Source organism: Nuphar pumila, chromosome 16 (genome assembly GCF_984573655.1).
Source record: "Nuphar pumila chromosome 16, dmNupPumi1.hap1.1, whole genome shotgun sequence".
In the NCBI taxonomy this organism is placed as follows: domain Eukaryota; kingdom Viridiplantae; phylum Streptophyta; class Magnoliopsida; order Nymphaeales; family Nymphaeaceae; genus Nuphar; species Nuphar pumila.
In genome coordinates, this window is record NC_143264.1 from 13,622,532 (window position 1) to 13,649,979 (window position 27,448).

Sequence of the window (27,448 nt, forward strand, 5' to 3'; positions counted from 1 at the left end):
CTGAAGAAATTTCTCTCAAAGATGCGTCACAAACTTTAACCTCTTGTAGAATTATAAGTATCAAAGAAATGCAAGAGAAGAAGGGTGTGTAAAATTCTTAAAAAAAACAGAAATCAAGTTTTCTAGGTTTACTGAATTACTGCATTACAAGAAGTTGAGAAGTTGGAACTGTTTGTTTGTGACTAACTATTTCTAAAGTAACAACGCACTCTTAGGCTCACCAAATCCGTGCTTCCGCAGTTGTAGATTCCCACAAAGCGCTCCTACCGGAATTTAGATCTAGTAGGCACGTACGGAGACCCATACCCGACCCATCAGGTGCCGGCGTCTGCTCTTGACCTGTCTCCGCCGCCCCTGTAAAGCACCAAAATCCCGTTTGGCTTCGACCGCTAGGGCTCCACCGCGGAGATGAAATTCGGGATCTCTGGTGATTTTCCTCCGCGGGGACGAAGCTCATCGGCCCTTCGTTTCGAGATCCCGATTTAGGGTTGCTTCCGGAACGCGAGAAATGATGGGATCCTCTCGCTCCTTTGTCCTCATCGCGATCTTGTGCGCGTTTCTCCGATCGGGATCTTGCCTCCAGAGGCCGCGGTCCGATGAGGCGTACGCCACGCTCCTGTACGGAGACGAGTTCCTGCTCGGCGTCCGCGTGCTCGGGAAGTCGATCCGGGACACGGGGACGAAGAAGGACATGGTCGTGCTCGTCTCCGATGGCGTCTCTGATTACGCGAAGGAACTCCTGCGGGTAAGCTCCTGTGCTCATTTTCCGGGAATTCAGAAACCCCCGACTCCGAATTGGCCGGAGAAGTTTGGATAGATTGAGAAATGAATGCGTTTTCTTGCCGTTCTTTTGCATTTTTTGCCTTGATGAATGAGGTTAATGAGTTTTCCCTTTTTTTTCCAATTCCTATAGTATAATTGTTAGTGAATTGCGATTCGTTTTTCCTTCAATAGAGATGAACTATTCTCTATTGTTTTGTATGTTAGCAAGGGAAACTGCTCGATCATGACTGTATTTTTCCGTGAAAATCAGTATAATCAATCGAAAAAAGAGGTGTGCCATTGATTTTTAGATGAAAAACGTGTAGTCGTAACGCCCTAACTAACTATTGATGGATTGAGGTGTCCTATTGGAGAAAAAGAACTCTTTGAGATAGTTAGATTTGTGTTCAGTGAGGTTTCTGCTTCATAATTATATTTGCCTGCTGCGAGGAGGTTTGAAAAGTATGTCAAGTAAAAAAAATGTTCTCTTTTGTGTTTGAATTTATGGTGTTATAATTTTGAGAATTTAAAGTGATTTCGCGGCATGTGGGGTGCATGATTTAAGTCACAAAGAAGAGACAAGTAAATTCGAATGCGACTGTGAGCTGATTTATGAAGAGGGATGCAGCCCAAAACATTAGATTGAACGTGAGTTCTTCCATTTCAATATGATTTTCACAACAAGAAAAGGGACATTTTGGTCGGAAGTATTCTTTGGGGCTATTCAATCAAGTATATCTTTTTCGTTGCACCCATCTTATAAGATGTTCTAGTTAATGTTTGTTAGGTTTTATTTTACACGAATACATACTTACAGTAGCATGGAGTGGCTAGTGAAGCAGCACTCAGAGTGTTGGTAATCTCTCTCTCTCTATAAAAAAAATTGTTGGAACCAGTAATAGAGTGATGTCAGCACCAGAATTGCGAACTAGAAGTTTAGAATGCTGGTGGTCTACTAGTGCCTTTGTTATTGATTTGATTCTAATTAGTTGAAACCCTATTTGTCACATTGTTTCCTTTAATATTGGATATGTTTCACAACTTCTTGTTATGTTAGTCTATGGTGCTGCGATGCTTGATTAATTTGCAAGAAAGAAGTATTTAAATGGTTAGATATTTCTGCATGACTGACTGGTCCATTGCCCTTCTTTATTTTGTTCTAGAAGCTCTTGATATCCTTATTTTTCCTTTGGCGTCTGATAGACTTCTAACCTTGGTATTTGTTGCTCAGGCTGATGGTTGGATTGTAGAGCTTATAAGTTTACTGGCTAATCCGAATCTTAAAAGACCAAAGAGATTTTGGGGGGTTTATACAAAGCTAAAAATATTCAACTTGACACAGTACACGAAAGGCAATTTCATATTCCCATCTTTTCATTAAATTCATTTTTTGTTAGAGTTTCCTTTTTACGTGTCCATGCTGTTCTTTTCAGGCAGCGTGGTCATATGCTGCCCTCATGTGCCTTATATGGTAACCTTTGATTTTACAGTTGTGTACCTTGATGCTGACACCATTGTACTTAGAAGCATTGAAGACCTTTTCAAATGTGGAAAATTCTGTGCAAATTTGAAGCATTCTGAAAGATTGAATTCTGGTGTGCTGGTAGTGGAACCATCAGAAACTGTCTTCAAAGACATGATGAGAAAAGTGAACACATTGCCTTCTTACACTGGAGGTTTTACTTATTCTCATATCTACTTGATTCTCTACATTCCATTCCAATTTATTTCTTCACTCACATTCAAAACTCTACAATTGCAAGACTTATGGAAATTTAGCAGCAGTTGGTTACATTGTGTTCAATGTTATGTGTGCGCTGGTCTGTAATTCTTCGTCGCACTTGTATGTAAAGTTCTATGGTTACAAACTGCTGAAACCTTATTCAGCGCCTTGCTTCACTTATTATTTTCTTGGATGTGTTGCACCTGGTCAATGCTTGATCCTTTTTCTAGGAAAAGTGATCAATTTTGATTGGTATCCTTTACTAAGAATGCATATTTCTGCATGTGCATGTGACTAGACCAGAGTTACCGGAAGTGCGCTTCCCCGAAGCGTGTTTCGGAAGCGTGAAACGTCGCGCTTCCGAAATGCGTAGGGAAGTGCATCTTTTTTTGGGAAGTGTGTTTCTCATAAATGGGAAGTGCGTTTCCCTTTTATGGGAAGCGTGCTTCTCATTTATGGGAAACACGCTTTCTTAGCTCTTTCCACTCGCTTCTTCATTTTTTTCATTTTTTTTTATTTTTTATTTTTTTTCGTTTCTCCCTCGCTTCCGGGCTTCTTAAATTGTATATATGGATGAATCAAGAGGGACTTAAAGGAAATGCATCGACATTTAGTAGCATTCTTGGCGTCTGTACTGATGCTGGAGCTGTAGAATGGGGACTTCAGATTCATAATCTGAGTATAGTTCTTGGGTTTGAGTTGAATTTGTATGTTGGGTCTGCTCTTGTTGGTTTTTATATGCAATGCTGGAGCATAGATGACGCGATCAAAGTGTTTGGTTTAATGCCGGAGCGAACTTTGGCTACTTGGAACTCAATACTTTGTGGATATAGCAAATATGGTCGATCAGACGAATTGCTTGACATGTTTGGAAAGATGCAGGCAGCAGGCATGGAACCAAATGGAGTTAGTTATTGTTATGTCATTCATGGGTGTGATCATGAAGGTGTTTTGAGCCAGGGAAAGCAAGTGCATTGTCGCATGATTAAAACTGGATTGGCTGAATCTCATTTTTTCATCGCTAATGCAATAGTTGACATGTATTCTTCTTGCGACTGCTTAAGCGAAGCCATCAAATCATTTGAGCTAATGCAGTTTCAAGATGTGATCTGTTGGAATTCTATTATTTGAGTCCATGCCAGACATGGATATCTGCACAGAGCTGTAAACTTGTTCAGCCAGATGCGTCAGTGGGGGAAAAACCCACTATTCATTCACTTATTGAACTCTTGAATTCGAGTACTGGCTTGCAAAGTTTTCAACTTGGGAAGAAATATATGGGCCCATTCATCCACATATTTTTTTTTTCGCTTACCCTTAACTTAAGCCCCGCTTCCCCGTTCGTGATTTTCTTCTAAGTCATCCCACGCTTCCCGCTTCCTAAAATTTTGAAAGTGCCTCGCTTCCCGCTCCCACTTCCCGTATCGCTTTCCCCTCCTGCTTCCTCGACTGGTAACTCTGGACTAGACTATCTCTAAAGGTTTTCTGGTGGTTCTCTTTTTGCTTTGTATTATTTCATTATTGGAGGCAAACATGCAACTTCACAATTTGTCAGTAACTCAATTTTCCAAATAACTTTTTGTGGAAATATAGAAACACATATCAAATGCCCATCTAAAATTTTCACATGGTTATGCAAGCACCCAACTTCCATCTCCAGTGCTTTGTTAAACCTGGTAAGGTTAACCAGGGTGGAACTCGTGAGAAGAGACTTTCTACCTTTCTAATACCTTTTTCTGCTCTCTCTGTTTTGACCTATTTTATAAATATTTAGATTGTTGTCCCTGCATCATGTTTATATTTTTACCTCACAAAGTAGAGATTATTGTGTTAGCCTTTTCTTTACCTCTACTTCTATTTATTATTTATTAAATAGTTTTGTTTGAAACATGTAGAGAGGCCTTTGTTGAGATGGAAATTGATGTGCATAGTTGGGAGAAAATGGACATCTGGCCTCATATGTAGTTTTAATACATCATATCACACGACATATATCATTCCCATTGAATACAATTACAAGCTCTACCTTAAGTCTATCAATATGGAATTGTGTTCTCACTTGAATAGTTTCTTAATGGTTTGTTTTGCTGCTAATTGACTTGTTACTATAGCTGGTTATTAAATGTTAACTAGTTTGCATTTTGGTCTAGGTCAGAGTTGCCAGTTGGGGAAGCGGTAGCGGGAAGTGAGGTACTTCCAAAATTTTAGGAAGCGGGAAACGTGGTTCGACTTAGAAGCGAACTAGGAATCGTCTCGGAATCGAGAAGAGAAGCGAACCAGAAGCGACCTAGAAAGTTAACCGTAAGCGACCTAGGAAGCCGGGGAGAAGCAAAAAATGAGAAAAAAGAAATAAAAAAAAAAATAAAAACACAAAAAAATGAAGAAATAAGGGAAGGTGCGCTTTTCAATTGTTTTTGGTGCTTCTTAGCATGTTTCAGAATGGTGCATCTGGTAACCTTGGTCCGGGTACTTGAGGTTGAAGAGATGCATTGTATTCAAGTCTTTTAACTGATCTGAATTACTTGATTGTGCCCCTGTGTCACATTGATGTGCATGCAGGTATTGGACACAACTCAGATTTGCTTGGTATGATATGACAATTTTCAAAAATTAGGATTCGGGGACACAACCATATATATATATATTATATATTTATATATAATATATATTATACATTAAAAATAAAAAAATATTTAAAGGCATAATGTCGGACACTGCGTTGACCATGTCAAACACAGTATTGATCGTGTTGGACAGTTAGTTGTCATAGGCATGCTAGGCGGTACCCCAAATAAAAAGACAAAAAAAATACAAATATGTAAACAAACTACTAAAATTAATAACAAACATGTATATAACATAAAATCAATCAACAATAAGCAATAGACAAAACAAAATATGTCGTCGAACACTATAAGACAATTATATTAAATAACCTGCTCAATAGATTGTCCAACACAAAACATTTAACATTTAAAAGCATAATACATTTAACTAACATAGAGTTCAGAAACATATGTTTATATATAAAAATTATCTTCATTCTTCAGTATCAAACTTCATTTCAACGATTTCCTTTATTTATTGCATTGTTTAGTGGCTTGAGATGTTGATGGTGGGTCATCTTCATCTTCTGAATCAGGGACTACCTCAGGCAATTTTTGTCCTACAAATGTTGCATGAACTTGTGCCTTTCTCTCATCATTTTCACAGTGGAGTTGATATGCCCAACAACACGACATTTAAATCTATACAATCCTCCATGCATTATAAAATAACAAAAGTTGCACTTCATTGTTCCTTTGAGAGGCATCTCCAAGTCAACTAGTGTACAATATTTCAATGCAGGATCCTTTGAGAGGCATCCTCCAAGACCTCCACCCTCTGTCAACCTCCTAGAGCGTGAATTGATAAATCTAATCACTACAAAGATGTAAAATAATGTAACTGATAACCATGTTAAAAAATAGAACAAAGAACAATTGAATAAACAAACCATGCAACTGATAACTTATACGAAAAATAAAAACATAACCAATTAATCACCAAATAAAAATATAAGCATACAAATATTCAACAAATCTACACGCACATAACATAACTAACTTTAAGTGTATTCAAGTCTAAAATAGTCAAAAAACCCTAATAAGTTTATAATAAGTTTACAATAACAACTTGAATTTAATCCTTAGATGATGAACTTGAAAGTCCATCTGAATCATCTTCAATAATATATTGCTCTTTTTCTTCAGTTTCATCTGCAGAGCTAGCTTCTTTCTCTTCTTCTTTTACGTGCACCACCTTCTTTCCTTTGTCAGACCTTTTCTTTCTTAGGTCTTTAGTAGCACGCATTTTTGCCTTCGCCGTATGCCTTGATGCCTCAGATGCCTTATCAACAATATCCTATGTAAGTGACATGTCATCTTCGAAGACTGCCTCATTTTCACTTGGTCACAAATTGTTATCATCGACTTCTCTTAAGACGATGGGGTCGAGATCTCCTTTGTTCATTTGCTCCTCGTACCTTCAATTTAATCTCTAATTATATTGCACAAAAACCAAATCATTCAACTTGTGCAAAAGTTGATTTCATTTCTTTGTATAAATCTGCAAAAAATATATATAAAGTTAAAATATATACAAATTAACAAATATTATTTAGTAATTATTAATTAGTAGTAAATAATATTTTACCGCTTCAAAAGTACTCCAATTACATTAGCAACTGGATGCACTGCATGTGAGGCCTAAGACTCGAACAACAAAGGTCTGGAGTTGGAGACAACTAATGGCAAAAGAAATCCACCAATCCACTAAAAAAAATCAAATTAGATGTAAATAAAATATATAAGTTATAAAAATGATGTAAAGTGAGTTATATGAAATTTAATAATCTTACCTGGCGTTTGCGCTTTTTTCTTTTTCTTTGCTAAGTCTATCCCGAAAGGCCCACTAGCAGTTCTATATCTTATGAGTTGGTTTAATAGTGCATCTCGATCAGCATCGATTCGAACAGGACGATTGATGCAATCATATAAGCCATTCATTATCTTCTCATTGAACTCGGTATTTGCATACTCATAATATATGGTTGGATTCAAATATAAGTCTACAGTATACAAAGGTTTGTGCAATTGATTGCTCGATCTTTTATCAATTATATCTTAAACCGGTTCATATCTTTCTCCATCATCGCAAAAATTTACCTAAACTAAAATAATTGAAAATAATCATTACAAAAGCCAAGTTAAAATTTAAAAACAAAATTTATAATTAGTACAACAACAACAACAACAACAACAACGCTTTCATCCCAAACAATTGGGGTCGGCGATATGAACCAAAAAGAAAATCATTTTGGGTCCTCCACATGAATCCTTCTCCTCCACTCATTTCTATCCAATGTCATGTCCTCGGTGAGGTTCAAAGCATTCATATCCTTTCTTATCATCTCCATCCAAGTCTTCTTAGGCCTACCCCGACCTCTTTTAGCTAATATATTTTTCCATTTCTCCATCCTTCTAACCGGAGCATCATTAGGCCTTCGCCGAATATGCCCAAACCATCGTAAACGATTCTCACTCATCTTATTTTCATTGGATGCAACGCCTACCTTCTTACGTATTTCCTCATTCCGAATCTTATCTTTTAGCGTCTTTCCACACATCCATCGAAGCATACGCATCTCAGTTACACTCATTTTTTGAAAATGATGTCTCTTGGCAACCCAACATTCCGTACCATATAGTAAAGCGGGTCTAATTGTCGTCCTATAAAACTTTCCCTTCAACCGCAATGGCATTCTACGATCGCACAACATTCCAGTTGCACTTTTCCATATCATCCACCCAACCTTATGTAATGAAATATGCGGAAGAAACCAAGAATGCTAAAGCATTCACTATGTCCCACACGGACAAGTGCAACAAGCACAAGAGAGAAAATCCACTAAGGGATATACGAAGGGCCTTATAAAAAGGCTACACACATGAAAAATAATATCACTATTATTGAAGAGGAGCTCTAGAGAGCAATACAACATACAAGGGGGGTTCCCCCTATTTATAAGAAAAGGAGACCAAAGGGGCTCCCAATAGAGTTGTTGGGAGCCCCCAACGGTCACAAATGTGACCGTTGGGGGCCCCAACGACTCCATTGTGGGGCCCCTTTTCGGTATCCAAAAAATACATTTTAAAAAATAAAAACAAAAATAAAAAACAGTAAAATAAAAGAAATAAAATAAGTACCCTTATTGGGTACTTTGTGAAAAGACCATAATACCCCTATCGGGTATTATGGTATTATTACATATGTTTGAACACCGACCCTCAAACTTTACGGGGGAATGACCGAAAGTTTGCCAAGAAGGAACAAGAAGCGAGGAGCAGGCAGGGCTTTGGTAAAGAAATCTGCAAGTTGATATTCTGAAGTGACATATGGCAGTGTAACTGTCCCACGAAGATATTCATCGCGTACATAATGACAGTCCATTTCAATATGTTTAGTCCTCTCATGAAAGGTGTGGTTGCTGGCAATGTAGATAGCACTTTTGTTGTCGCAACAAAGCTTCGAAGCACCGGTAATTTCGACTCCCATATCTTGAAGAAGACTTCGAAGCCACACAAGCTCCATTGTAGTAGTTGCCATAGCCCTGTATTCTGCTTCAGTAGAAGACAACGAGACTTTCTGCTGTTTCTTGCACCTCCAAGCAATTAGCGAATCTCCTAGGAAAACACAAAAGCCAGTAATTGAGATTCGATCATTTGGGTTTCCTCCCCAGTCAGCATCAGTATAAGCCAGTAAATCTAAGGATGAGAGTGAGGATAGGAATAGCCCTTTAGTCAAAGTATTTTTGATGTATCGAATGATTCGGAGCACAACACTCATATGCACAGATGTAGGAGCATGCTGAAATTGGCTTGCAGAGTGCACAACATGAGCAATATCCGGCCTGGTGATAGTCAGATAGGTGAGGGAGCCTATGAGTTGCCTGTAGGGTGTAGGATCATCCAGCAGAATTCCATCCTCCAGTCGTAGTTTAGCATTGATAACCTCGTGAGTCTCCACCTTTTTGTCATCTGAGATCCCAAATTTGGAACATATGTCTGCAGCAAGCTTCATCTGTGACAATATATACCCTCGAGGAGAGTATGCTACTTCTATACCAAGAAAGTACCTGAGAAAACCCAGATCAGACATATCAAAATTATGTTTTAACATATTTTTAACATTAAGAATACCACTTTCATCATTGCCAGTGATGATCATATCATCAACATAAAGCAGAAGGATGATGATACTATTACCTGCACGTTTAACAAAAAGAGCAGTGTCAGTATAGCATGAACGAAATCCCAATTTTAACATGATAGCACTAAATCTATCATACCAAGCCTTAGGGGCTTGTTTAAGACCATATAAAGCTTTTAATAACCGAAGAGTTTGACCTTGGTTAACATTAATTCCCGGCGGAGGGTCCATATATACTTCTTCATTCAACTGACCATTAAGAAAGGCATTTTTAACATCTAGTTGAAATATAGGCCATTTCTTAGATGATGCTACTGCTATTAGAGTTCTAACACTTGTCATGCGAGCCACGGGGGCAAAAGTTTCCTCATAATCGATGCCATATTCTTGTGAATATCCCTTAGCAACTAATCTAGCTTTATAACGTTCTAGGGAACCATCACTTTTTGTTTTGACTTTGTAGACCCATCGACATCCTATAGCTTTTTTATTTGGAGGAAGATGAACTATTTTCCAAGTTTTAGCCTTATTTAAAGCATCTAGTTCAACTTTCATTGCTTCAACCCAATGAAGAATATTTTTTGCTTGATTATAGTGGGAAAGTTCATAGTAAGAATGCAAGGCAATTAGACAAGCTCTATATTTAGGTGAGAGAGTTTCATATGAGACAAACCTATTTGGTGGAATGGACTCTCTAGAAGAACGCCTAAGAGAGGTTTCTTCTAGGGGTTCATTAAGCCACAAGAATTTTTCTAAAGCACTAATAGGTTGTGCTTCCTCACGCCGAGTGTATACTTGGAGATTGTCACCATTAGTTGGTGATACACCATTATCATGAATATTTTCTAAAGATTCCGGATGACTCAAAAGATCATCATTTGAGTCTTCTAAAAGATCATTGATAAACATATAATCAATTTCATTTGGTTGTTCCAAAATTTCAAATCCATTTTCATCTTCTAAAAAGGTCACATCTTTGGAGACAAATAATTTATTGTTCTTATAGTCAAAGCATCTATAGCCCTTTTGATTTTCACCATATCCTAAAAATACGCATTCTATTGCTTTAGGTGACAATTTATCTCTTTTATGCAAAAAAACAAAGCATTTACACCCAAAAATACGAAGACGATTGTAGTCGGGTGTCATATTAAAAAGTTTTTCATAAGGAGAGATATTGTTTAATTTTGAAGATGGCATCCTATTGATTAAATAGGTGGAGGTTAACACGGCTTCGGCCCAAAAATTTTTAGGAATATTTTTAGAAATGAGTAAGGATCTAGTGGTTTCTAAAATATGTCTATGTTTTCTCTCTGCTAGACCGTTTTGTTGAGGAGTTCTTGGGCAAGATTTTTGATGACAAATGCCATGTTGTTTTAGATATGATTGAAAATCATTTGATAAGTACTCTCCACCCGAATCGGATCTAAGAATGGATATTTGACTTTGAAATTGATTTTGAACTTTTGCATGAAATTCTTTGAAGAAGTTAAAAACTTCCGATTTAACATTAAGAAAATAAATCCATACGTATCTAGTATAATCATCAATAAATGTAACATAATACGAATAACCACCTTTGGATAAAACCGGAGATGGTCCCCGTACATCGGAATGCACCAATTCAAAAGGTCTTGTTGTTACAAAGGTTCTAATAGGAAAAGGAGTAGACTTCATTTTTCCAAAAATGCAATCTTTGCAATTGATATCTTTTTCTTTACAAAACTTGTTTCCAAAAGGAAAAAGATACATTTTAGAGTAACTTGGATGTCCAAGCCTTTTATGCCAAGTTTCAATATTTTTGTCTTGGACATAAGTACAAAATGAGGTATTTGGAAGTGTTAAGTTATCCATAAAATAAAGGTCTCCCTTCCTATGGCCTTGCCCAATCCGCTTCCCGGACCGGAGATCCTGCACAAAGCACCATTGGGATGAGAAAGATATTTCACATCCATGGTCGGCTATTTGAGAAACGGAAAAGAGGTTAAGATTTAATTTAGGAACTATTCTAACTTTTGGAACAAGAAAATTTTGAATATTTTTAGAATCAAGAGTTCCAATACCATTTATTTTGAGAAAAGTTCCATCGGCCGTAGAGACACAAGATAATTTTGAATTGGTGTGCACATTGGTTAATGCATTTTCATGAGGAGTCATGTGAAAAGAGGCTCCGGAATCTAAAATCCAAGAGTACGTACCGGGAGGTGATGATGAGGCAATGGCGGCACCGGAGGTGGAAGAAGTGACCTTTAGAATTTATTGGAGAGCCAAGGAGATTTGTCCAAGAGTATCTTTGAGATCCCCGTTTTTGCCGTCATCTTCTTTGGTGGTGGATTCTTCAACGGAAGCCACCTTTGGCTTGAATGCCCCATTTAGCTTTGGGCAAACAGGTTTAATATGTCCCGGCTCATAACAATGATGACATATAATCATTTTTCTTCCACCACTCCCTTGCTTACCAAAATGAGGTGGTTTGTATGTTTTAACATGATTGCCGGGTTTAGATACGGCAAGAACTTCCTCTATGCTTTTACCCATGCTATGCCTAGTCTCTTCTTGAGTAATCTCGGCAATAGCCTCTTCTAAGGGAGGAAACGTGGATCTATGGAGAAGTGAGGATCTCACTTGTTCAAATTCGGGACGAAGCCCAAATAAAAATTGAAACAATCTATCTTGTTCCATTTGTTTTTGTCTTAGTACCATATCCTCCATAGCCACCCATTTAGGCTCTAAAAGAGCCAATTCATCCCACAAAGGATTTAGAGCACTATAATAATCTTGTATGCTCATGTCACCTTGTTTTGTGGTTCTTACTTTTTCTTGCAAAAAATAAGCTCTTGCAAGATCCTTTTGGGTAAACATACCCTTCATAAAAAACCAAGCTTCATTTGCCCGGCGGAATTTTGCAATATTTGCACATACCTTGAGTTCGACATTATTCATAAACCATGCTAGGATTTTTGCATGGTTGCTCTCCCAATCTTCCATTTGATGATTATAATCTTCAATGGCCTTGAGACGAGCATCGCCTTCAAGTGCTTTCTCTTGATCTCCTTCCATCTTTGTGAGCTTAAGTTGGGGTTCCGGAACGGTTCCCATTACATAACCCCAAAGCTTCTTGCCTTTGAGATTATTCTCCATTGCGGATGCCCACATCATGTAATTTTTCCCATTGAGTTTGAATGATAGATCGATCTTGACTTCCATTGCTACACAATGAAGATGTGAGAAAGAAAGGAAGTAGAGAGAGACACGATTTTACCTTTAGAAGATCATATGGCTCTGATACCATGTAATGAAATATGCGGAAGAAACCAAGAATGCTAAAGCATTCACTATGTCCCACACGGACAAGTGCAACAAGCACAAGAGAGAAAATCCACTAAGGGATATACGAAGGGCCTTATAAAAATGCTACACACATGAAAAATAATATCACTATTATTGAAGAGGAGCTCTAGAGAGCAATACAACATACAAGGGGGGTTCCCCCTATTTATAAGAAAAGGAGACCAAAGGGGCTCCCAATAGAGTCGTTGGGAGCCCCCAACGACTCCATTGTGGGGCCCCTTTTCGGTATCCAAAAAATACATTTTAAAAAATAAAAACAAAAATAAAAAACAGTAAAATAAAAGAAATAAAATAAGTACCCTTATTGGGTACTTTGTGAAAAGACCATAATACCCCTATCGGGTATTATGGTATTATTACATATGTTTTAACACCTTAATCCTATGATTTACATCTCCATCAATTTCTCCATTCTTTTGAATGATAGATCCCAAATATTTGAAACAGTCATCCATCACTATTTCTTGCTCACCAAGCTTCACTACACTCTCATCACTACTTCGTTGCTTACTAAACCGACATTCCATATATTCTGTCTTACTCTTACTCAACGTAAAACCTCTTGCTTCCAAAGTCTGTCTCCATAATTCTAACTTAGCATTAACCCCAGCTCTAGACTCATCAATCAAAACAATATCATCAGTAAACAACATACACCACGGCACATTTTCTTGAATTGATCTCATAAGTTCATCTATCACTATAGCAAAAATTTATAATTAGTAGAATACAAAAAATTGACGTATACCTTTGCACGGTCCATTTTCTCGTAGATGTAACCCATAGCAGGCTTTTCATTGCTATCAACCAATCAAAGCATGTCAATCAAATGGGCCATTGTTTTCAGAGCACGACTCACTCCCTTCAAAACTTTTGAACTCAAAATCATTCTTTCACATTTTTTACCAACTGACGTTTTTGAGGAGCTACTTTTTGCCCAATCATCTCCAATAAACAAGGACCTTAGGTCTTTTTTTGCAATTATATATGCTTTCTAGAGTTAAAAATCTAATAGCAAATCTCGTCACAAGAGGCCTATGACACATGTAAGTGCCTTTTTGTGTGTACTCACATTATACTCAACACCTAAGTATGTTTGTATATGAATACTATCAATTGCCTTGCTTTTCCAAAAATGTGCTTCAACTCTTTTAATTCTCCTATATCTTCCAACATCGATCTATACAATGTACAACACAAGGAGTCCAAAATAAATGTTTTTTCTTATCTATCAACAACTTAACCGCTTTAACCAAGGTTTTAAAACCCAGTGACTCGGGTCTCGACTCGTTCTTTATTGACTCGGCGGGTCAACTCGGTGACTCGTACCGGGTTTTGTTAACTTTTGATTTTAAAAGAAAAACAATATATAAATTGTCATTTAAACATATAAAGGTTTGTAAAATGACTTAATTACTAGTTTAATTGATCATAATAAATGCCGAGGAGTCCCTATAGCACCAAAACCTATTTCTTAAAATAACATTTGCAACACAGACAAAGATGTGTTAGGGATGATTGGTAGTCGGTACCACATACAAACGAATCCACCCCACCGAATATGGTTAGGTACTTCTCCAGACCAATGCTTTGATCTATATGATACATTCTGTATCTGGAATTGTTAATCATAATGGTTGGTATCTTCAATGCAGTGCTGGTCACGTGCATGGAGGCATGCAAACACACATGCACATACACACATATGTTCAAATTCATTATCCACATTATTGGTAGCTGAAATTTGCATGCTCATAGTAGAGCATCACAAAAATTAACTGTTAAAAGCACAATATCATGCAAATCACATCTCTGGATAATCATATATGCTTGGATAAAACATCAAACACCAGAAAATATGACCTAGATCATCTTAACCACTTAGCATCTATCTAAAAAAATGCCTTCCCAGACATTGGAAATTATAGGAATATGCCCCTAATAAATCGCCAAGCCTTATTGCATCTATATGAATTAGCCTTTAAAACATTGTCTTAACATAGATATCAGGCTGATGAAATTTGAAATTATGAATATAATTGATAGATTTTAAGAGCATAACTTTGGGTAAAAAACTAAAAAAAAAAGAATTTCAATCTTATATGTTTCCAATGAAGTTTTTTATTCATTCTAATGTTGTGTGCTTCTTAGCAAATATAATAAACACATCTGATAATTTTCATATGCACTAAATGTGAGATAATTTTCATATGCACTAGAAGCTTTTTCTTCAGTGTGATCTAAGGCCCAACACTCGCCCGGGTCAGGCCGAGTCAGGCCCGAGTCTTGGCAAACCGAGTTTGCCTTGCCGGGTTGACTCACTGGAGGGCCGAGCCAAGCCGAGTCACCGAGTTTACTTGACGAGTTTTAAAACCTTGGCTTTAACGTAGTTTGAGGCATTATCGGTAACAACTTGAACTACATTCTCCTTCCCAACTTCTTCAACAATATCATTCAATAATGCAAAAAGCAAATTTGCATTTTTTACCTCATTTGATGTATCAACCGATTTCAAAAACATTGTTCCTAAAGGGCAATTAACCAAAAAATTAATGAGTGTACGCCCTTTTGTATCAATCTTGCCATCTGACATTATGTTGCATCCATATTTAGATCAATGCACTTTGTTTTGGTTCAAAAACTCTTTCGTTTTCTTCATTTCTTTATTCAAAAGTGGTTCTCGCAGCTCGTGATATGATGGAGACTTCATTTCTGGTCCAAATTAGCCTATAGCTTCAACCATATTATAAAATGAAGGTACTTCGTTGTATTAAAAGGTGTTCCATTGTCATAAAACCACCTAGTAACGTACTCACATACTGTTTTTTTTTTTGAAGTAAATTTCTAACATGGTTTGTTTGTTCGCTTGCCTTCCTTTCTCTACTGGATCACTTCGAAAGTATAGATCTATAGGCCCTTTTGCCTGTGGTAGTCTCAAGCCGAATGTACTACTCGACTGCCCCTCCATTTGCGAAACTGCAACATGTCCTTTGCCAGAATCGAAACTGAGAACGAACTTTTACTTTTTTCATATATATTAACTGACTTTCTCTTATTTTTTCATCTCTTTTCTTCGATTCCTTCGTGTACTTAAAGTACTTGATTGATTTTGTTTTATCATAAGACTTCACGATTCTTCTAATCCCAAGTAGATGTTGCCTTATTTTATGTCTCTTTTATAAGTTGATCTACATTTAAAGCATGTCACAGAATTCATATATTGTCCTTAATATAGGCCCACTCCCATAGTGGATCACCTGATTTTTGCTTGAAGTTCTACCTATCATCCAAATTTGAAAATGTCGAGCTTGGAGTGGACCCGCTAGCACTTGCAAAAGAAGCCCCTTTCATCGTTCTAAAAAATGATAAGAATCTAAAAATAAATAAACATGTAAATTCGCTAAATTAAAAGGAATAAGCAAGTAAGCAACAATTAACATAAACACTATGAATTCAACCTTTCACACACACACACACATATATATAATATATTGCATAATAAGTAATAGTCTAAAAACTATGTCACACAAACTCTTCTAACAGGGCACCACACCTGCACCCAGGGGGGTGCGACACTTGGACAGAGCTTTCTTTAGGTTAGGTGAAGTCAACCACACTGAGGTCCATTTCTATCCAAAAGTAGATTCAGTTAACCCTAATCAAGTCCATTTTTATCTATATAATAAATACATAAATGCACACAAATACACAGTGTTAACTTAAAACTGTTAAAAATTATATATATATATCCTTTCCGCCTCCCCCCCCCTCCGCACCCAAGTTTTTTTAAAGTACCGCACCGCCGCATCCACACCTACGTGACATGGTCTAAAAATGCTTTTGGGCTTTTATAGAAAAATCCACAGAAACAAATAAAAATTCAAAAAGCAATAATAACAGCATGTTAAGAAAATTAATATTTCTCCCCAAACATACAATAATGTAATTTTCAGTAGTTTATCAGCTGCTCAATGAAAAGCTCACACCTAACATCTAATACCTCCAAAAAATGAACACTCACTAATAAGTTGCACGGCCTTTCCATCTCAACAGAATATCTAACCCCTCCAAAATACATTACTAGTATGATAGTATCAAATATCAACACCCTTGATTCTACATATGTAGGTGACTTCCATTCAAGAATCAAGGGCATATGTAGATATTTCACAAGTGCATGACAAATGGAGCGCTAAACTGACATCTTAATGAAAAAGTTGATCAGTTGTGGGAAACCTATATCTTTTGCCGAAAGAAAAAGGAACAAACCGTCAACTTATAGCAACTAACATACAGGATAGCAACGAGGGACCAACACTATCAGTAACAACATTCGTTCCTTTGTTCAATGTTTTCACAGACATCACCCAAAAAAAATCATTATCAGAAAAGCTGAGTAAAAAAACAAAGAATCCTATGATTTGCCACTTAAAGTTTCAAAGGAGATAACTATAACAACAACTATAATAACATATTATCTTGTGAGATATGCATGCCATTTATTAACCTATTATCTAACACCTAACATCTAACACTGCCAAAAAGTGAACACCCACTAAGAAGCTGCATGGCCTTTCCATCTCAAGAGAACATCTAACAGCTCCAACACGCTAGAAAAGAACGTTGAAAATGAGGGGAAATCAATTTAAGAAGCAAATGAAGAAGTGGGCGTACCGCGAAAGAGGAGCAGACTTACAGCTTCCCCTTATCTTGACGGTGCAAGGAGTTTGTGGCTTTTGAAATTAGCTTTCCTATGTAACAAGAATCTTTTAGTAACTATGTTTGATACTAACCCAGGTATATAACTAATTAACTACTGAACAAAGCTACTAAGCAAAAAACCACTCATTTTCATTTTTTTTTTAATCTAACCCTATCAATGTGATCAATTTAATGTTTTTTTTATAGGAAATAGGTTTTGAATCATGTGATTGCAATATGTTAGCAGGTTTTTGAGAGCTTCAAAAAATCAACGGCTAAAGTTGTGCAGAAACTTCATGACTCAAAAACTCATGTAGTTACGCCTTTCAAAAAAAAATCATGTACTTACACTGAGAAGCACAATCTAGGGCCTTATCCGTATGGTAAAAACCTATTCAAGAGATATATGTGGTCATATTGAGTCGTTATAACTTTTTTTTGAAGACAAAGAACCCTTACTGAAGCAAAAAAAAATTCCTGCTTGCCTTACATTTTTCAATGAGAGAGAGAGAGAGAGAGAGAGAGAGAGAGAGAGAGAGAGAGACGTATCTATTACCTGTAGAGGCCACCTTCTTCTTCTTCTTTGGCTTTGCCCTAGCGAAGTTGTGAAAGAGAGGAGAGAAAACTGAGAGACGTAAAATGGGAATAAAAGGGGGAAATGGACCCTTTCCTCCCTTTTATACATGTTGACAATAGTCAACGAAAAAAAAAACTAAGACCGACCTAGGCTGTAACGACCCCAATTCATCCCCGATGAAAAGTGGATTTTTTTTATTTTATTTTACACAATTGCAGAAACCAAAACCCAAGGATTCGGAGCCTCACAGACTTAACAACATTTCAAACCACAAGAGATCTCTACGTTGAACCATCCAATTAAAATAACTAACTTTATTACTCAAAAATCAAAGTATGAGAACAATAATAAATTAAAGTTTAAAATCATAGAGTCACACTATCTAAGAATAACAGAAGTCATGCAGTCTTGTAGGCTCCCTATGACCGTCGTCCTCATCAATGAACTCCAGATCCTGTGAAAAACATAGGGAGTACTGGGTAAGAATCAAAGATTCTTCGTACGAATTCCTTTAAAAATCCAAATAGGCAAGAAAAAACATAAATCAAATTCATACAAATTTTCAGAGGAACATAACTACAACAAACTCATAATTCAATTACCATTCAAGCTTTTTAAAAGCAATTATCATGCAATAACAATATCTCATATAGAACAAAATATGTAAGAATGCATGAACTAATGCAGAACAATAAATATGCATGATTCCAATGCACATGCATGAACGATTTATTAAGTTATTATCAAAGTTCTCTTTTGTATCATGTATCTATTAAATGCATACAAGTTTAGTTCTACTTTTCATTAAAACTCATGAATACTCAAAACGGGTACAATAATTTTTCGAAGTTCAAGATAGGTTCTCAGTTGTAGCTTAACACACAATTTGTATTTTATTACTAGGTTTTATACTTGCTCTTCAATCAATATCAGGAATCAACATCATCCATCTGGACATTAGAAATCAATATTTAATATCGAGACATCAAAAAAATCAACATCCACTGATGCCATTTTCTTGGTATACCAATAACAACAGTTGTATCTACAACACCATATCCAGGCAAAGTAGCTGAAAACTCCTTAAAACTGTAGCTGAGAGGCGAACCACCATATCAGGTTCAGGGGTACAATCGCACACGGAGTTTTGGTATCCTCACGGTTTTCCAAAACCGCCATCCAGGATTCTCACACTATGGAAGGGACATCCGGGAAGAAAAATATTAATTACACTGTTTATCTCTTTTATTTTTTTAACAAAAGTCAAATTCTTTACAAAAGAATTGTTTTGTAAATCAACATGCAAAATACAATACGGGATCTGGCCCGCCACAATTTTAAATTTTGCAATGCATAACACTAATTTTGAAGCTACACATGCTCCTGACCCACGTGACCTACAATGGTTCACATCTGACCACCGATGCATCTTATGCAAAATCCTCAGTGAACATGCATACACAATTATTGAAATATATCCACAATGCACATTCATTCATACACAACAAGAATGTACAAACAACACAAATTGCATATGCATACTAACAAATGCTTACAACATGCATTATTTCATGATTCATCGTATGCATAACATCCCAAATATGCACATGATCATTTTAGTGCAATATTAAAATAGACTTCAAAAATTTCGTGTTCATGATATGCACATCTATGCCAACATAATATTCATTTACATGATCATACATAACCAATAAACATTATTGCCATTCATGTAACAAATTTGGGCATGCTTGGGATATATAACATAACTTTCGAGTCATACCTATGCTGCCACGATATACCAGACATCATTAGCATACTGTTGGCAGCATGTTTCTCATGCAGAAAACATGTAGTAGCCAAAGGCATTGGACAGCAGACAATGTTGCACATAAATGTGCAACATTGTTCTGTCCTACAACAACCCTCCAAATTCACAAATATAATACATTTAACAGCAGTAGAATAACTCATTTGGCATAATTGAGAATAAGTAAAAATTCAGCCTAAACATGACAGCATAAAAGAATTTATTTTAACAGTGTGCTTACATAAATCGGCAAGCATGATTTCAAGACTGGTTCGATGCTAATCCATGTGGCAGCATCTAACAAACATGACAACTATATCATAGGTGAAATCAAATGTAAACAGTCTAATCAAATCCACACAGGGATCAATTTATGTAAATTAGGAAACAATCAACAATTTATTGAAGATCAACACTATTGGTATAACCATTCTCTTTTTATTTTTCTACTTCTTTTCCCTGCATAGCAGTCAACCAATGCTAAAAAAAAACTTCTAAATAGGCCTTACACAGGTCTGCGTAATAGCCAAGATCAAAATATGATTTGCACAATCGGTTTTGGAGAACCGGCACACCGAGACAGAAGGCTAGCATCAAAAGAACCACTCGGACAGGTCTGGACCAGATCTGTCCAAAGAAAAATACCGTGACAGATCTGTCCAGAGCTGCTTGCGTGTACGCAGAAGATCTGGTTCAGATCTGTATACGAGAGGTCAAGTGACAAATCTGTCCAGATCTGCATGCGTAAACGTAGCAGACCCGATCAAGATCTGTTTATGAGTAATGACCCGAAAATCTGTCCAGATTTACCTATGTGAACACTGTAAATCCAGGCCAGATCTACCGATAGGCAGCTAGCAGTTTCAGATGAAACAGAAACACACCCAACAGAAAAAAAATATTCCACTCGTAAACAGTTTGGCAAATCCTAAACCAAAACATAATTCTTCTGTTTACAAGTCAGGTATTGATATTAAACCAGTGCTGGAAAAAAGATACATCTGCTGAACAGTCATACCAGCGGTTCGATCTTTTACTATATTTAACAGCCAAGAAGATTAACCTTTACACAGGTTGATAGTATAAAAAAAAACAGCTTGCATATCATGAATTCAAACTGATGGCTATCGGCTAGAAATCAGATTTGATATAATCTGAACAAACTTGATTTTAGCCGATACTATGACCTGAAAAATAACGCTATTCAGTAACAGCTCGCGGTAGGCATATTGGTCTAGATTTTTTTTTTCTAAAAATAAATAAATATATAATGACAGCATAATGGGGCCTATGACCGGTTTGGTTTGGATCAGATCTGATCCAAATCTAGACCTCGATGGGTCCCCTATGTACTTGGCCGCTCCCTTATATATATATATATATATATATATATATATGACCCTGCGGCAAGTCTGATTCGCTTTGTGTACACAAAAAAATCAACAAATCTGGACCAGATCTGTGTATCTATGAAAATCTGTAGATCTGTCCACATGTACACTTGAAGAGATCTGTCCACATGAACAGTGGGACAGATTTGTCCAGATGGACAATGTGATAGATTCAGTTATAAGCACGAAATCAGAAAATTGAGTATATGCCATGAAGGAAATAAATGGCTGATTTAACATCATATATATATATATATATTCTTCTATTCTAATTCATATTTTTCTTCTTTCTTTTTTTTTTTCAACAAAAACATCACATAAACTTAATTTAGGTTATTTCTCCCTGTTCGAATCGATAGCAGAATCCGTACCTTCGATCAGAGATGGAAAAAGGTAGAAAAATTCATCGGATAATCGGAATGGAAAGGGATCCTTCTTTCCTTTCCTTTTCCTCTTTTCTTTTTTTTCTTCTTCTTTCTCTCTGTCTCCCTCTTTTTCTCTCTCTAGAAAACGAAATCTAGAGAGAGGAGCGAGTTAGACCCTTTTATAATTTTTTTTTCTTCTAGAGAGGGGGGGACATCCCTTCTTGAGTTTCTCATTTGGCTATGAGATAGAGTTCTTCTAATGTAGAACTCTATCTCTAACCTCTTTTTTCCTTCTTAACTACTTTTTTTTATTCATTTGGTATTTATTTTGTTTTACTATTTTACTTTAACCCCATTTGGGCTCTTCTAGAATCCCTAAATAATAGGTAGAGTTCCCATGCCATATCCAAAAGAAATTTTGGAATTAATTAATTTTTAATATTGAATCAATTATTTATTAAATAATAAATTTTTAAAAAGTTCTAGAGGGTGTCTCACTCCTCTGGGAGTCTTTTTCACTTCGAATTTCATTCAATTTAACTTATATATTGAATTTAAAACTTTAAATTAGTTGAGCTTGGAATTTGGATCTGGATTCAAAATCCAAATCTATATCCAATATCCATGTGGATCTCAGACTAGACCAAATCCTAATTAATATGGGTCTTGGATTGGGTCTAGATCCATATCAACTTGGATCAGATCCGATCCGATCCAATCCAGAACCATTCACATCGAGGCAGAAAAATGCGATTTTCGAACCAACCGTAGCCCAAATTTAGAAAAAAAATTATTGATGTTTTCAGAATCTCGAGATGCATCTAATGATATATTACCTGAATTTCGCCTCCAAATTTTGCTCGAATTTCACTCAATTTTAAAAGTCAAAATTTTACAAAATTTTAATTAGCTTGTTTAGGTCTTGTCAATGGGTCCTAGGCCGAGCTCAGACTCAACTGACTCCACCTAAACTCGAGGATTTCTATAAACTTTCAAAGTACTTAGCCAATTTTTTTTCAGAAATCTCAAAATCTATAACGAAGAAAAAGTACACGATATTACATAAGCGGTCCCTACCTAGTCGTAAATATAGAGCCCCACTGCCCAAACCTTATCGCCCAGGCGGTGGGGCTGCGGCTAGGCCACCTTTGACAACCAAGGTTGGACATCATGTCATACGCGTCAGATGTTGTGTCATACATGTTGACCATGTTGGACACCGTGTTGACCATGTCCTACGTGAATCACAATGTGTCGTGTGTCTGAATCTCTGTCGTGTCGTATCGTATTGGCACACAATTTGGTACCTAAGTGGGGTGTCCCTGTGACAGGCATGCCGACTCTATACAAGAAATTTATGGAGGTGGTCATCCTGATGCTATTTTTCCAAAATTTTAACTACTTGTTAAGCATATTTCAAGTTCTCATCCAAGCTACCTTTCACCATTCCATCATGGCAGCAAGATATCATTTGTGCTGGAAGTCAATGGCTGCTCATTTGCGACAAGGTTTTACACATTTCTATGCATATGCATGTTTATGTGCATGCATATTTAACTTGAGAATCATGTGATAACTTCCAAACTTAATTATTGGAGTATGTTTCTTCAAAAAAGACAAAAGAAAAAAAAGGAGAGTTGTAGAAGGGGACTGATGCTAGTACTAAAAGGTTGGTTTTGATGATTCAATCTTAATCGATGAATGCCTTTGGTTTCTTTCTGGTAAGAGTAACATCTTCTCTTAATCATAAAAAAAATGACTGGTTGTTACACTTGTGAGACCTTTCAGTGTTTCAGAATGCAGCGTTATTCTTCTAGGTCTTGGTGATTCTCTTCATTGCATTTCCCTGTAAAGCCCTCAGAAGCAAACTTGTACAGTACTTTGTCCTATTTTTTCAGTTGCTTCTCTTTTTCTCTCCTTTGGTTGGACAGCTTAGATATCAGTTCTCATTTTCAGTATTGTGTAATTTTTTGAGAACATCTAACTGCCCCATACTTAAAAGGTATGTAGACATATATAGTTTTTTTTTGACAAAATACTTGTTTGTAACTGTTAAAATAATGGTAGGATATTTTCAGCCTTGATATCTCCATGATCTAGTGTGACCTGTCACCTCTATCATCCATGTTATCTTCATGATTCTGCATTGTCCTTTTCTTTTTCACTTTGTTGGTCAGTTGTATCTCTCAGTCTTAAGTTTGTAACCCCATATTCTATGATGTTAATAGGAGATCAAGGGTTCCTTAATTCCTATTACACTGGTTTTGCCAATGCACACATTTTTGAGCCGAATGCTTCAGTGAAGGAGATGACTTTGAAGCCTGAAATGCAGCGACTTTCAACTCTATATAATGCAGATGTGGGGTTGTACATGCTTGCAAATAAGGTAGTTGCTCTGTTCTGTATTGTATTAATCATCTACCTGTCTCTGATATTTGGTGGATTTTTTCAGCATATACTGCTCCTCTTTTATTGATTTTTTTATTTGAGGTCATTGTCACTAGGTTGTGTTAAGAAACATCACCAAACGATGTTTTAGAAAATTAGTTCATGAAGACCATTGGATAGCGAACTTGAATACAGTAATTCTAGTCTGATATTGTGACAAATAATGTTTTATAAATTTTTTTCATGAAGACTGTTTGACAGCGAACCTGAATTCAGTAATTCTAGCCTGATATTGTTATAAATAATCTTGGAAGAATAGTAAATAGGTTTTAGCTTGTTGCAAACAGGCTGCAATTCCAAAGTTTGTGGTTTTATAAGCCTTTTCTTGCTTAGACCTAATTGAAGAGGTTGATATTGAAGAACTTTGTGGTGATGAAATAAAGTGTAATTTTGTTATTTTTTCTTCTTTCTGGATCTCTACGCCTTTTCTGGTTGCATGTTTAGATGTTTCTGCTTCCCCATGTTTAGGTGACTTAGATATACAAACTACCTTTTCTTTCTTGGAACAAGCCTCAGATCACAAAATTATGTTGTGAAATAATACTTTCTTAGCTTGATAACAGCGTTCAGAGCAACCTCTGTCACTGGTTTCTTTTTCCTCATTCATATTGGTTGAAGATCCAGGTTAGGGAATAATTGAAAGCCTCTACCTTTTAATAGCATGCCTAGGTTTTTATTTTTGGCTTCATTTGCGAAGTAAACACTTTTATTCCTTGGCTCATGTATGCAGTGGATGGTTGATGAGAGGGAATTAAAAATTATTCATTACACCCTTGGGCCTCTTAAGCCATGGGACTGGTGGACAGCTTGGCTCCTGAAGCCTGTTGATGTTTGGCAGGTACTTGCTTGCCTTTTTCTGATTTGTGCCCTCAAGGCCTAGACATGTTTGACATCTCTGTTGATGTTTTATATAAATGAAATTTAAGTGAAAGATCTTTCTGATTGTTTTGCTTTGGAAGGAAGTCCGGCTACAGCTTGAGGAATCACTTCCAGGAACAGGAGGTGGTCATCCCACAGAGCAGCTTCTTGTCAAAATTCTTTTTCTTCTTCCATTTATTGCTGTGTGCATTTGTTACTACCAATCATATCACCAGGTCAAAGTGCATCTCGGTCCTTTTCTTTTATTCACTTCTCTCTCTCTCTCTCTATATATATATATATATATATATATGACATTTTGTATGAAGCTACAAGGGAATGTGTTTACGGTTCTGAACATGACCTTAATTTGGCAGGCAGGGAAGGAAAAAGTTGGCACTTTTTGTACTAGCTCCATGATGAATTATATAAGAAATATCTGTTTCAATTATAGATCTGGGGGTGGTTATTCAGCTATTGGGATTTCATCATCTGCTATTGCATCTGGTCAACAACAGGTTCTCTCTCTCTCTCTCATTTGCACAATTTGCTTGTCCAGTAATCTTTTGGTGATTACTCATTTCACTAGACATGATCTTTGCGTTTTTTTCAAAATTGAATTACTGAACTCTACACTTTCTAGTAACAGCTGATTACAACTTGTACCTGAGCCTCTGCTGGTTTCCTTAATTCTTTAACATATTGCTGTACAGTAAAAGAATTCCTTTCTGTCTCAGTTCTCAAACAGTACAAATTTAAAGTTGCCCTCATTCCTTGGTAGCATCTCTGTTTTCATGTGCTTTGGGACCTGCATATTGTCCCTTGGTTTCGCATTTCTGATTGTGCCAAGGCATGTGATGCCATGGACGGGTTTACTCTTGCTGTATGAATGGACGTTCACGTTGTTCTTCATCATGTTTGGAAGCTATCTCCGTTTCATTTATGAGTTAGGGAAGGAATCTTCTGCTTCTGGAGGAGCTGTGAAGGGTATGTCTTTCTGTTCATCTTCATATTATTTGTTGTGGTGTCGTTCATTTTTTTTTACATCTTTAATCCTTATTTAGGTAATCAGCGTCAACTGTCTAGCTGTGATAATGCCACAATGTTCTACTGGATAGGGATGGCAGTTCTTGCTATCGCTGCCCCATCCTTGCCTCTACTCTTTGGGATCAGTGCCCTATTTTTGAGGTAAGCACATTTAGCAGTTGGTGCTTTATTTCATAATTGTGCCTATGAACCCTATAGCTGCTTGATTTAATGTACATGCACACACAGACAGCACACAGACTAGTTTACCACAAATTGATATCCTCACAAATCTTAATGATACTGCAGTTTCATGCAATTTAGCCATTTTGATCATTTTTATAAATAAAAGCCATTAATTCTTCATAAAATGGCTAAATTGCAGATGTAGTGATATTACAAGTATTTTAGGCCAACATACTATAAAGAAGAAGAAAACCTCATCTTGGAGATGGTACCAAGGTGGAAAGGGTAGCATAAAGCTCTAGTTCAACAACCTTATTTATCTAGTCTAGAAAGAACTCCCTTTAATTGGAATAGAACCCAAAGCCTCATACCAGAGGATGAAGCCTATTCAGATAGCGGATTGACAAGACTGTCTTTTCTATATCCAGCCACCCCCTTCAGGTAACATCTGAATAAGCATGAGGAAGCCCTGCACTTTCGCGTGGAATCCCTCGAAGGAAATCATCACGTTGTTGTTGTGCACATGGGGAGAACGATAGGAATACAAACCACCTACAAGAGGGAAACAAGAAGAGAAACCCAACTATTCTATTGGCTTTGAATGCAATCCAGTACTTCTAGGAGCTGCATAGGAAAAACGAGGGAAGAAATTTCTTCTTTGGCTCTTGAGATATTTATTCACATAATTACTGTCATTTTGAAATTAGTGAGAGATAAATTGGTGGAGAATTTGTTAACATCCATGTATGGCCGTAGATGTTAACAACTTTCCCTGTGTGTGTGTGTGTGTGTGAGAGAGAGAGAGAGAGAGAGAGAGAGAGAGAGAGAGAGAGAGAGAGAGAGAGAGAGAGAGAGAGGATTAATAACCCCTTGGCTAGGTTAACCAATTTAGCTGTCACAACTGATCGGAGCAAATTTAAATGAAAACCTTTCTGGAGCAACAAAAATTGATGGCCTAGGTTAATGTCCGAAAGATAGATATTGTCATCCAAATTAAAGATCAAAAGGATATTATCATCCCAATTGATCAATTTGAAACATGATGTTGGGGTGCTAATTGAACCATAAAAGCTGCATATACAGTGATTGATTTGCTTGGAACTGCAGAATAGATGGCAGTTTAATATCAACTGTGAAAAATTTGTGTGTGCTCGCACCTTATCTGAGGCTGGCACAGATGCCTTTTATGCCCCTCTCTGAAGATTCTACTTTTTCTTTGTTTCAGGTTAGGACTGATGGTTGGTGGAGGAATGGTTTTGGTGGCATTTATGGCATATGCTTCGGAGCATCTTGCGATCATAGCTTACATGAGAGGGCGTGACGTGGTGGGGCGTTTTGAAAGAGCCTGATGGTTTAAGGGGCCATGCTTTGTAGTGTACATCTATTTTCTTTTACGTGCCCAGTCTGTAAAGTTGGTACTAGTAGTTGGGCGTAGTTTCAATTGCTTAATTTGATGACTTGTTTCTCTTTCATATTTGCAGCCGTGTGTTCTGTGTGCAT

General features: G+C 36.8%; 1 protein-coding gene across 2 annotated transcripts; it reads left to right on the forward strand.

Annotated features, from left to right (window-relative positions):
* Window positions 1-367: 367 nt before the first annotated feature.
* LOC149812964 (inositol phosphorylceramide glucuronosyltransferase 1-like) lies at window positions 368-27,448 on the forward strand. 2 transcript variants are annotated; one of them, XM_089991424.1, is made up of 10 exons: window positions 369-745; window positions 1,994-2,114; window positions 2,253-2,438; window positions 23,659-23,816; window positions 24,609-24,716; window positions 24,838-24,972; window positions 25,114-25,254; window positions 25,474-25,723; window positions 25,801-25,924; window positions 27,174-27,448. In XM_089991424.1, the coding sequence occupies exons 1-10, from the start codon at window positions 509-511 to the stop codon at window positions 27,295-27,297; spliced, it is 1,584 nt and encodes a 527-aa protein (XP_089847550.1). In that variant the 5' UTR covers window positions 369-508; the 3' UTR covers window positions 27,298-27,448. The 2 variants fall into 2 exon arrangements, with proteins under 2 accessions (XP_089847551.1, XP_089847550.1); XM_089991425.1 differs by lacking the exon at window positions 25,801-25,924 and having other exon boundaries at window positions 368-745; window positions 27,174-27,312.

What these genes read in the sequence shown, in the direction of transcription:
- LOC149812964 (XM_089991424.1), top strand. Translation starts at nt 509, where the DNA reads ATGATGGGATCCTCTCGCTCCTTTGTCCTCATCGCGATCTTGTGCGCG. An exon ending in ACGCGAAGGAACTCCTGCGG is followed by an intron (nt 746 to 1,993) that starts GTAAGCTCCTGT and finishes TTTGTTGCTCAG; the next exon opens with GCTGATGGTTGGATTGTAGA. An exon ending in ATCAGTGCCCTATTTTTGAG is followed by an intron (nt 25,925 to 27,173) that starts GTAAGCACATTT and finishes TCTTTGTTTCAG; the next exon opens with GTTAGGACTGATGGTTGGTG.